Source organism: Amblyraja radiata, unplaced genomic scaffold (assembly GCF_010909765.2).
Source record: "Amblyraja radiata isolate CabotCenter1 unplaced genomic scaffold, sAmbRad1.1.pri S36, whole genome shotgun sequence".
In the NCBI taxonomy this organism is placed as follows: Eukaryota; Metazoa; Chordata; class Chondrichthyes; order Rajiformes; family Rajidae; genus Amblyraja; species Amblyraja radiata.
In genome coordinates, this window is record NW_022630149.1 from 335,720 (window position 1) to 346,971 (window position 11,252).

The 11,252-nt window shown below is 48.9% G+C and overlaps 1 protein-coding gene across 4 annotated transcripts in view; it reads left to right on the forward strand.

Moving 5' to 3' along the window:
• Window positions 1–10,574, forward strand: part of bag6 (BAG cochaperone 6) — a 57,826-nt gene extending 47,252 nt beyond the window's left edge. For all 4 annotated transcript variants that reach the window (XM_033016281.1, XM_033016279.1, XM_033016278.1 and 1 more), the window contains 2 exons: window positions 7,632–7,706; window positions 10,287–10,574. In XM_033016281.1, coding sequence (XP_032872172.1) covers window positions 7,632–7,706; window positions 10,287–10,559 — 348 coding nt within the window. In that variant the 3' untranslated portion in view covers window positions 10,560–10,574. The remainder of the gene's footprint in view (window positions 1–7,631; window positions 7,707–10,286) is intronic.
• Window positions 10,575–11,252: the final 678 nt, after the last annotated feature.

Sequence of the window (11,252 nt, forward strand, 5' to 3'; positions counted from 1 at the left end):
CTTTCTCTCCTTTTTTACTTTCCATCCATCTATTTGCCCCCCCCCCCCACTCCCCCTCTTCCATCTTGCTCACCCATTCTAACCTTGAAGACCACAAGACCTGGGGGCAGAATTAGTCCATTCGGCCCGTCCAGTTTGCTCCGCCATTCAATCGTGGCTGATCTGACTATCCCTCTCAACCCCATCCTTCTGACATCTCTCCGTAACCCTTGACGCCCTTAAGGGGCTGTCCCACTTACGCGACCTTTTCGGCGACGTCATAGGTCACCGAAAATCTTCAACATGTTGAAAATTCAGCGGCGACCAGAAAGACGCTATTACTCTTTGGGTGACTAGGAGGCCACTCATGACCATACTGGTGACCCCTGGCGACCTCTCACGACCCGCTGGCGACATGCCCCCTGGGGACACCCACGACATAGAAACATAGACAATAGGTGCAGGAGGAGGCCATTCGGCCCTTCGAGCCAGCACCGCCAATCATTGCGATCATGGCTGATCGTCCCCAATCAATAACCCGTGCCTGCCTTCTCCCCATATCCCTTGATTCCACCAGCCACTAGAGCTCTATCTAACTCTCTCTTAAATCCATCCAGTGACTTGGCCTCCACTGCCCTCTGTGGCAGGTAATTCCACAAATTCACAACTCTCTGGGTGAAAAAGTTTTTTCTCACCTCAGTTTTAAATGGCCTCCCCTTTATTCTAAGACTGTGGCCCCTGGTTCTGGACTCGCCCAACACTGGGAACATTTTTCCTGCATCTAGCTTGTTCAGTCCTTTTATAATTTTATATGTTTCTATAAGAGCGCCCCCTCATCCTTCTAAACTCCAGTGAATACAAGCCTAGTCTTTTCAATCTTTCCTCATATGACAGTCCCGCCATCCCAGGGATCAATCTCGTGAACCTATGCTGCACGGCCTCAATCACAAGGATGTCCTTCCCCAAATTTCAATGAGGTTACCACTCATCCTTCTAAACTCCAGCGAGGTCAGGCGAGCACAAACCAAATCACCGCCAGGATCATTCCCGTAAACCTCCTCTGGACTTCTCCGACTATGCTCCTATCTTCTTGAGTAGCTGTAGTTGTAGTTGACCCGCATGGTCAATGTTATGTATGTTGAAAGAAGGAACTGCAGATGCCGGTTTATAAAAATAAAACATAAGGCACAAAGTGCTGGAGTAACTCGGCGGGTCAGGCAGCAAGCCTGGAAAAGCGTTCCGACCTGAAACCTGGCACAAATGTGTTCTCCAGGGATGCTGCCCGACCGATGAGTTACTCCAGCACTTTGTGCTTTTTTTTTATCGGGGGTGTGCTTATCTGGAGACTTTATGCTGAAGGACCTGTCCCACTTAAGGGCCTGTCCCACTTAGGAGACCTAAACAGCAACCTCTGGTGACCTTGCCCGCCACCCAAAAACAAATCAAGGTGGAGGTGACCTGCAACCTCCTACCACCTCCCACGCATATGTTGAAAACCTTCCTCGACAATGAAGAAAACCGGCTTCCACTAGACCTGCGACTAAAAAATGATCGATTTTTAAAACGGCAACCTATTTTTAGTCGAGGCCGGTTTTAATCATGATGAGAAAATAGCAGCTACCTAGATGAAGCCTCGACCACGCGGAAACCACTTTCCACCATTAGGGAGAGTGACCAAAACCTCCGGTGACCTCATGGAAACCTTGGGTGGCGGGCAAGGTCACCAGAGGTTGCTGTTTAGGTCTCCTAAGTGGGACAGGCCCTTTAACGCAACCTTTACAGGCGACTGCCGGCACCTGTGATAGGTTGCCGAAATTTTTACATGTTGAAAGTTCAGCGGCGACCGGAGAGACACTACGACTCCTTGGAGACCTCTCACGACCATAGCAGACCTCTCACGACCATACAGGCTGCGTGGTTGTGAGAGGTCACCCGGGACATCACCAGGGATCGTCTGTATGGTCATGAGAGGTCTCCTATGGTCATGAGAGGTCTCCAAAGAGTCGTAGCGTCTTTCTGGTCGCCGCTGAAACGTGTTGAAAATTTTGGCGACCTATGACGGGTGCCGGCAGTCGCCTGTAAAGGTTGTGTAAGTGGGACAGCCCCTTGAGTCGCGCTTCATCTGAATGTGGCCCGACCTCCTTTGGATTGAGAAAGATGCAGTTGGGAGTTGTGGAATACTGAGAGAGGCTGGAAGCTGGAATGCCTCAAAAAGTCTTCCCCGTTGGGAATTGGTTGTGTTGTGTCCCGTATATCCTGAATCGTGAAGTGGGTCGATCGATGGAATTGCTTTGTGTGCTGTCGTCACTCTTGTGGCAGTTCAGACCTATTTCATTTGTACCTTGTTTCATGCTTTTTCAGCTTTGTGGGCTTAGTTCAGAGATACAGCGGGGAAACAAAGTCAGAGTCAATTTTATTCGTCACATGCACCCAGAGGTGCAGTGATATGAATTTGCCAGCAGCGATACACTTAAAAAGAACACACAATACACAATAGAATTTAACACAAACATCCACCACAGTATTCTTCACTGTGGTGGACAGCAACAAAGTTCATTCAGTCCTCCTCCTTTGTCCACCCGTGGTCAGGGCCATGAACCCTACGTAGTCGCCACTACGGATGGCCCGATGTACTGGCCCTCTCATCGGGGTGATCCAAACTCAGACGTCGGGACTGTCGAACTTGGAGGTCCCAAATCGGCACTTTCCTACCGGAGGCCGCGGCTTCAGGGCGTCATAGGCCGCAGGCCGGTGGTCGGAGCTCTTCGGTGATCCCCAGCGAGGGATCCCGGGCTCCGGATGGTAATTCCCTTTGCCCACCGAGTCCACACCGTGCAGCGGTTCCCCACACATTAAAGCTGTCCCTCAATCACCAGGGACAATTTTACATTTGTACTGCCAATTAACTTGCAAACCTGTACGTCTCTGGAGGGTCGGAGGAAAGCGAAGATCTCAGAAAACCCCACGCAGATCACGGGGAGAACATGGAGACAAACACCATAGTCAAGATTAAACCTGGATCTCTGGCGCTGTGAGGCAGTGCCTCGCCACCGTGCCGCCGGTTATATTGGCATCAGTAAAATCGTAAACTGTCCCGAGCGTGTGGGATAGTGCGAAGGTAAAGGGGAATTGCTAGTCGGTGAAGACCCTTCACTCGGAGGGCAGTGGAGGGCAATTCTCTGGATGCTTTCAAGAGAGAGCTAGACAGGGCTCTTCAGGATAGCGGAGTCAGGGGATGTGGGGAGAAGGCAGGAACGGGGTACTGATTGGGGATGATCAGCCATGATCACAATGAATGGCGGTGCTGGCTCGAAGGGCCGAATGGCCTACTCCTGCACCTATTGTCTATTGTCTATAATGGTTGTAGCTGTGCTATTGTGGCTTTTTTAAATTTATTACTCTTGGGGGGGGAAAACCCCATAATTCATCATGCTAATAGGAAAAAAGAAATTACATATAGCACTATGACAACATTGAAATTCCATAGAAATAAATATTTTTTTTATTGGAAATAAAGTGTGGGGTTTGTTTAAAAAATGTTTTTTTTTCCGACTTACGTCGTCTCTGAAATTTATGTTGAGGTCGGAGTCCTCAAGCGGCACCAAAATTGCTCCGATACCGACTCGACGACTCCGCTTCCACAGCCCTGCTCACTTGGGTGGAAGGGGAAGGTTACATTCTGAAGAAAAACAGGGTGTTCTTCTCTGTTTCTTGCCAAAAGTGAGTCCCTCGTCACAGGTTGCTGCGTACATTTCACCCTGGTGTGACCGGGCGCAAGTTCTGTATCACACTGTCTGCTGCGCCAGCGTCAGTATAAACCGTTTGCCTTTGGCTACAAAGTGCTCAGAGACACCTCCAAAGTACTGCATGGACACCGGTCTTTCCTCATCAGGGGTCCTTTTAAAAGTCGAATACTAGGTTGCTGAATAACTTGTTTAAACGTTCGGTCTTGGGCAGTGGTTGTCAAGCTTGTTACCTCTGCAAATGATGATGCGCTCTCACTTAACCCGGGGGGCGTGACCCCCTATGTGGGAATGTTACAACCTTTTGAGATTTTAAAATGTTGCAGCACCTTAACCAGGGGTGGGGAACCTTTTCATGTTGTAAGGCCGCATTAAGTTAGCTGTTATCTAATAAGGCAGCACCCAAGAAACTTCAATTAGATATACTTCAAAATGTACATTATTTTGTTAAAATAGCCCTCCTGACTTACTAATGTTTTAATTGTGGCCGTCAGTCGGGGAGGATTATTTTGTTGAATCTTCTTTTACTCTTTGGTATTTTAAATACGTTCATTTTAAGATTAAAATAAAAATAATAAAAGATGAGCAAAAACATATTAATAAAAATAAAACATAGAAACATAGAAAATAGGTGCAGGAGTAGAGGCCGTTCGGCCCTTCGAGCCTGCACCGCCATTCAATATGATCATGGCTGATGATCCAACTCAGTATCCCGTACCTGCCTTCTCTCCATACTCCCTGATCCCTTTAGCCTCAAGGGCCACATCTAACTCCCTCTTAAATATAGCCAATGAACTGGCCTCAACTACCTTCTGTGGCAGAGATTCACCACTCTCTGTGTGAAAAATGTTTTTCTCATCTCGGTCCTAAAGGATTTCCCCTTTATCCTTAAACTGTGACCCCTTGTCCTGGAACTTGTCCTGGAAAGGATTTGTTCTACAAAATTTGGATTCATTCAAAAGGCTGCACTTAATGGACTAGAAGGCCGCAGGTTCCCCACCCCTGACCAAAACTACTACCTGTTTTTTTTATGATCAGCCATGATCATATTGAATGGCGGTGCTGGCTCGATGGGCCGAATGGCTAATCCTGCACCTATTTTCTATGTTTCTAAACTGTGGAATAACATCCCTCTCCTCATCAGAACTGCCCCCTCCATCGACTCTAAGTCCAGACTTAAAACCTATTTCTACTCACTAGCGTTTTTGAGCCCCTCTGAGGGGGCGCTGTAAACAGTTTATGTATGTATTGTTAGGTCTGTCTACCGCTGTATGTAGCACATTCGTACCTGCACTGATGTGAAGCACTTTGGTCAACGTGAGTTGTTTTTATATGTGCTATACACATAAAATTGACTGACTGACTGAAGCCTATCATTTATCCCATCAGATAAAGCATTAAAAAAAACTTTAATATTTACCTAATTCACTTTCATATCGTAGGAGGTTTCGTAACTCTCCTTCATGCTCGAGGGTTGTCTCCGTGTACTCGAGGCCTCAGACAGCCCCTCAACAACGCTACCCTATGTGGGTCGTTTGGGGCTTTGCCAGGGGTCATGAAGGGGACACAAATAACATATTGAGCCCATGTTTAGGAACCTAACAAAGGTACATACGTGCCAAAAAGGTTGAGAACCACTGGTCTAGAAGACTGTGAAGAAACAAGGAACTGCAGAGGCCAGTTTACCTAAAAAAGACGCATAATGCTGGAGTAACTCTGCAGGAAACAGCCAAAGAAGGGTTCATACCCAAAACGGCACCCCTCCTTTTTCCCCAGAGATGTTGCCTAATCCGCTGAGTTACTCCGGCACTGTGTGTCTATGTTTTGGAGAATATGGACAGGTGGCGTTTTGGGTCGGGACACACTGAAGAAGGATCCTAATCCGAATTGTCACCTATCCATGTTCTCCAGAGATCTCTGGAGCATCACTGGAGAAAAAGGATGGGTGACGTTTCGGGTCAGAGCCTTGCTTCGGTTATTTCCTTTATCCTGTATCTGTACACTGTGGACGGCTCGATTGTAATCATATATAATCTTTCACGTTCAAGAGAGTTTATTGTCATGTGTCCCAGATAGGACAATGAAATTCTTGCTTGCTGCAACACAACAGAATATTGCAGGCATAAATAAATACAGAACAGATCAATGTCTCCATTGAATTTATATATATATATACACATAAATAAACAGATAAAGTACAATAGGCTATTAAAGTCCAGATTTTTGTTTGAGTTGAGTTTAACAGTCTGATGGCTGTGGGGAAGTAGCTATTCCTGAACCTGGATGTTGCAGATTTCAGACTCCTGTACCTTCTACCTGAAGGCAGCGGGGATATGAGTGTGTGGCCAGGATGGTGTGGGTCTTTGATGATGCAGCTTTTTTGAGGCAGCGACTCAAACTGGATAGCAGGCGACAAAAAGCTTTACGCTGTACCTCGGTACAGGTGACTACAAACTAAACTTTTCCTTGTAGCCTCTCACACGATTAAGGGGCTGTCCCACTGTACGAGCTAATTCAAGAGCTCTCCCGAGGTTAAAAAAAATCAAACTCGTGTTAAGTACGTAGAATGTACGTTGTGGGTACGTCGGAGCTCGGGACGTCTCTTAGGGGCTCGTAACGCTAACGGCAGTTACTCGGGGAACGCGGTAAGCTTGTGAAGACTCGTGAAGATTTTTGTAACATGTTGAAAAATGGCCACAAGAGCCCCGAGTACCTACGAGCGGCTATTACCGTAATTCTCCGAGTTCGAATCGGGGGAAACTCGGGAGAACTCTTGAATTAGCTCGTACAGTGGGACAGCCCCATTACTAATCGAGAACCTAGCAATACCCAATGATATGGCCTCCACAGCCGTCTGTGGCAATGAATTCCTCAGATTCACCACCCGCTGACTAAAGAAATTCCTCCTCATCTCCTTTCTCAAGGTGCGTTAACAATGCTTAGAAGAAAGTCTGAAGAAGGGTCCTGATGCTAAACGTAATCGATCCAGGATCATAACCTACCTGATGTAGTACTTTGTTTGTCTCTGTGCTTGTCCTGGATAGAGTGTGGACACAGAATGCTGGAGTAACTCAGCGGGACAGGCAGCATCTCTGGAGAGAAAGAATGGGTGACGTTTTGGGTCGAGACCCTTCTTCAGACTGGATAGAGTGGTTGTGGGGATGATGTTTCCACTAGTGGGAGAGTCTAGGACCAGAGGCCACAGCCTCAGAATTAAAGGACGTACCTTTAGGAAGGAGATGAGGAGGAATTTCTTTAGTCAGAGGGTGGTGAATCTGTGGAATTCTTTGCCACAGACGGCTGTGGAGGCCAAGTCAGTGGATATTTTTAAGGAAGAGATTTAAGGCCCTGTCGTACCTTCCCGAGTTACCACAAACTCTCCCGAGTTTTCCCCTTGATTCGAACTCAGAGAATTACAGTAATGGCCATTCGTAGGGACTCGGGGCTATTTTTCTAACTTGCGGACATTTTTTCAACATGTTGAAAAAACGTCCCGACTTACCTGTTGCCCCGAGTTCCTACTGCTGTCCGCTACGAAACATCTACGGACATTCTCCGAGTTTGAAGCAAGGGGAAAACTCGGGAGAATTCGTGAGTGACTCAGGAAAGTGGGACAGGGGCTTAAGGAAGGAGATGAGGAGAAATGTCTTTAGCCAGAGGGCGGTGAATCTGTGGAATTCTTTGCCACAGTCGGCTGTAGAGGCCAAGTCAGCGGATATTTTTAAGGCAGAGATTAACAGATTCTTGATCAGTGCGTGTGTCAGGGGTTGTGGGGAGAAGGGATTGTGGGGGAAAGATAGATCAGCCACCATTGAATGGCGGAGTAGATGGTCCGAATGGCCTAATTCTGCTCCTGGGACCTATGAACTTGAACATTATTACTAACGACATTTGTCTTTGTTTCCGCAGAGTGAGCCACGTGTTCGACTGGTGCTGGCCCAGCACATGCTGAGGGACATCCAGGGCATCTTGAACAGGCTGGAGGTGAGGACCAAGATTCTGTCTCAAGAATTGTAGACACTTCGGCACATTGTAACCAAAGCAAAGTTGAGGAAATACAAACTTTTGCTATGAGAATGCAGGGTAACTTGGACAGGTTGGGGGAGTGGGCAGATGCATGGCAGATGAAGTTTAATGTGGATAAATGTGAGGTTATCCACTTTGGTAGCAAAAACAGGAAGACAGATTACTATCTAAATGGCGACAAGTTGGGAAAAGGGGAAGTACAACGGGATTTGGGGGTCCTTGTTCATCAGTCAATGAAAGTAAGCATGCAGGTACAGCAGGCAGTGAAGAAAGCAAATGGCATGTTGGCCTTTATAACAAGAGGAATCGAGTATAGGAGCAAAGAGGTCCTTCTGCAGTTGTGCAGAGCCCTAGTGAGACCACACCTGGAGAATTGTGTGCAGTTTCGGTCCCCTAATTTGAGGAAGGACATTCTTGCTATTGAGGGAGTGCAGCGTAGGTTTACATGGTTGATTCCCGGGATAGAATGAAACAACTGGACTCGTGTACACTGGAATTTAGAAGGATGAGAGGAGATCTCATTGAAACATATAAGATTGTTAAGGGTTTGGACACGCTAGAGGCAGGAAACATGTTCCCGATGTTGGGGGAGTCCAGAACCAGGGGCCACACAGTTTAAGACTAATGGGTAAGCCATTTAGAACGGATGCGAGGAAACACTTTTTGGGTGGCGTTTCGGGTCAAGGCCCTTCTTCATGAGTCAGCAATAATCATGTATTGACCACTTCAATATGGCCGTTAGTGATAGGAACTGAATTAGGCCATTCGGCCCATCAGGTCTACTCCGCCATTCAATCATGGCTGATCTATCTCTCCCTCCTAACCCCATTCTCCTGCCTTCTCCCTACGGTGGCACAGCAGTGGAGTTGCTGCTTTACAGCGAATGCAGCGCTGGAGTCCCAGGTTTGATCCTGACTACGGGTGCTGTCTGTACGGAGTTTGCACGTTCTCCCCGTGACCTGCGTGGGTTTTCTCTGAGATCTCCTGTTTCCTCCCACACTCCAAAGACGTGCAGGTTTGTAGGTTGATTGGCTTGGTGTTAATGTGTGCGGGGATCGCTGGTCGGCGCGGACCTGGTGGGCCGAAGGGCCTGTTTCCGCGCTGTATCTCTAAACTAAACTAATCGAGAAATATATTGTGCTGGAAGGAACTGCAGATGCTGGTTTGAATCGAAGATAGACAGAAAATGCTGGAGTAACTCAGCGGAACAGGCATAGAAACATAGAAACATAGAAATTAGGTGCAGGAGTAGGCCATTCGGCCCTTCGAGCCTGCACCGCCATTCAATATGATCATGGCTGATCATCCAACTCAGTATCCCATACCTGCCTTCTCTCCATACCCTCTGATCCCCTTAGCCACAAGGGCCACATCTAACTCCCTCTTAAATATAGCCAATGAACTGGCCTCGACTACCCTCTGTGGCAGAGAGTTCCAGAGATTCACCACTCTCTGTGTGAAAAAAGTTCTTCTCATCTCGGTTTTAAAGGATTTCCCCCTTATCCTTAAGCTGTGACCCCTTGTCCTGGACTTCCCCAACATCGGGAGCAATCTTCCTGCATCTAGCCTGTCCAACCCCTTAAGAATTTTGTAAGTTTCTATAAGATCCCCTCTCAATCTCCTAAATTCTAGAGAGTATAAACCAAGTCTATCCAGTCTTTCTTCATAAGACAGTCCTGACATCCCAGGAATCAGTCTGGTGAACCTTCTCTGCACTCCCTCATGGCAATAATGTCCTTCCTCAGATTTGGAGACCAAAACTGTACGCAATACTCCAGGTGTGGTCTCACCAAGACCCTGTACAACTGCAGTAGAACCTCCCTGCTCCTATACTCAAATCCTTTTGCTATGAAAGCTAACATACCATTCGCTTTCTTCACTGCCTGCTGCACCTGCATGCCCACTTTCAATGACTGGTGTACCATGACACCCAGGTCTCGCTGCATCTCCCCTTTTCCTAGTCGGCCACCATTTAGATAATAGTCTGCTTTCCTGTTTTTGCCACCAAAATGGATAACCTCACATTTATCCACATTATACTGCATCTGCCAAACATTTTCCCACTCACCCAGCCTATCCAAGTCACCTTGCAGTCTCCTAGCATCCTCCTCACAGCTAACACTGCCCCCCAGCTTCGTGTCATCCGCAAACTTGGAGATATTGCCCTCAATTCCCTCATCCAGATCATTAATATATATTGTAAATAGCTGGGGTCCCAGCACTGAGCCTTGCGGTACCCCACTAGTCACTGCCTGCCATTGTGAAAAGGACCCGTTTACTCCTACTCTTTGCTTCCTGTTTGCCAGCCAGTTCTCTATCCACATCAATACTGAACCCCCAATGCCGTGTGCTTTAAGTTTGTAAACTAATCTCTTATGTGGGACCTTGTCGAAAGCCTTCTGGAAGTCCAGAAGGCAGTGTCATTCCTTCTCCCCAGATATGCTGCCTGTACCACTGAGTTAATCCAGCATTATGTGCCGATCGTTAATGCATGTGTGCTGCAAGTAATGCCCGTCCATTCTGTCACACCTTTGCCAGGGCCACGGCAACGGCGGCACTCAGGAGGCAGCGCCGGGCCCCGCGGACACCACCAGCCCAGCGGCAGAGCCGGTGCTTCCCACCGCTCCTCCGGCTGCCGGGGAGGCCATGGAGACGTCTGGCACGGAGCCGCCGGCAGCCACGGCCGCCCTGGCGCCGGACCCACCAGCGGAGGGCGCGACCGACGAGGGCGCCACCGCGTCAGAGGGCGCCGAGCCGAGCCTGTCGTCCGCCACCACGCAGACCGAGGAAGCGGCACCTGGCCCCAAGTAAGTAGCCGCGTCCCTCTGCGTCACTCACGGGCACGTCGGCGCAGCGGTACAGGCGCCGCCGCACAGCGCCAGAGTTACCGCGTCCCAGTGCAGTGCTTCCACAAGTAAACAAAAACATTCCTGAAATAGAATTCCAAATTCCCTGGAATTTGATGGTATTTCCCGGCCCGGGTGAGCCTTCCCCAGCTGAGCATGTGTGACAGCCGCCCCAACTGTACACGCGCGGATACCGGGCCCACTGCGCACGCGCGGTGAGTTGGCGTCCCGACCGCGTCACTGCCGCCATTTACAATTGTGACGCGGCTGATGGGCCTCCCTCAACTGCGCAGGCGCGGACGGTCGTAAATACACAGGCACGTTTTTTCCCCCCCGCGGGGCTGATTGGGTCCCTTCGCGTCTCCCCGCGCGTGCGGTGGGCCCGGTATTCGCACGTGCGTAGTTGGGGCGGCAGTCACACGGGCGCAGTCGGGGAAGGATCACTGGTCCGGGAAATTACCCCGAAATTATTTCATTTCCCTAAAAATGACTCGAAAAAATTTACCCGAATTTCGGGTAAATTCCTTCAAAGTGGACAGGCTTGTCCCAGTGCGTCCTCCCGTTCACTCACGGGCAGCGCGGCGCAGCAGTATAGTCGCCGCATCACAGCGGTAGATTCGCCCAGTCAACCTCATGACAGAAGGGGGAGGAGTTGCGC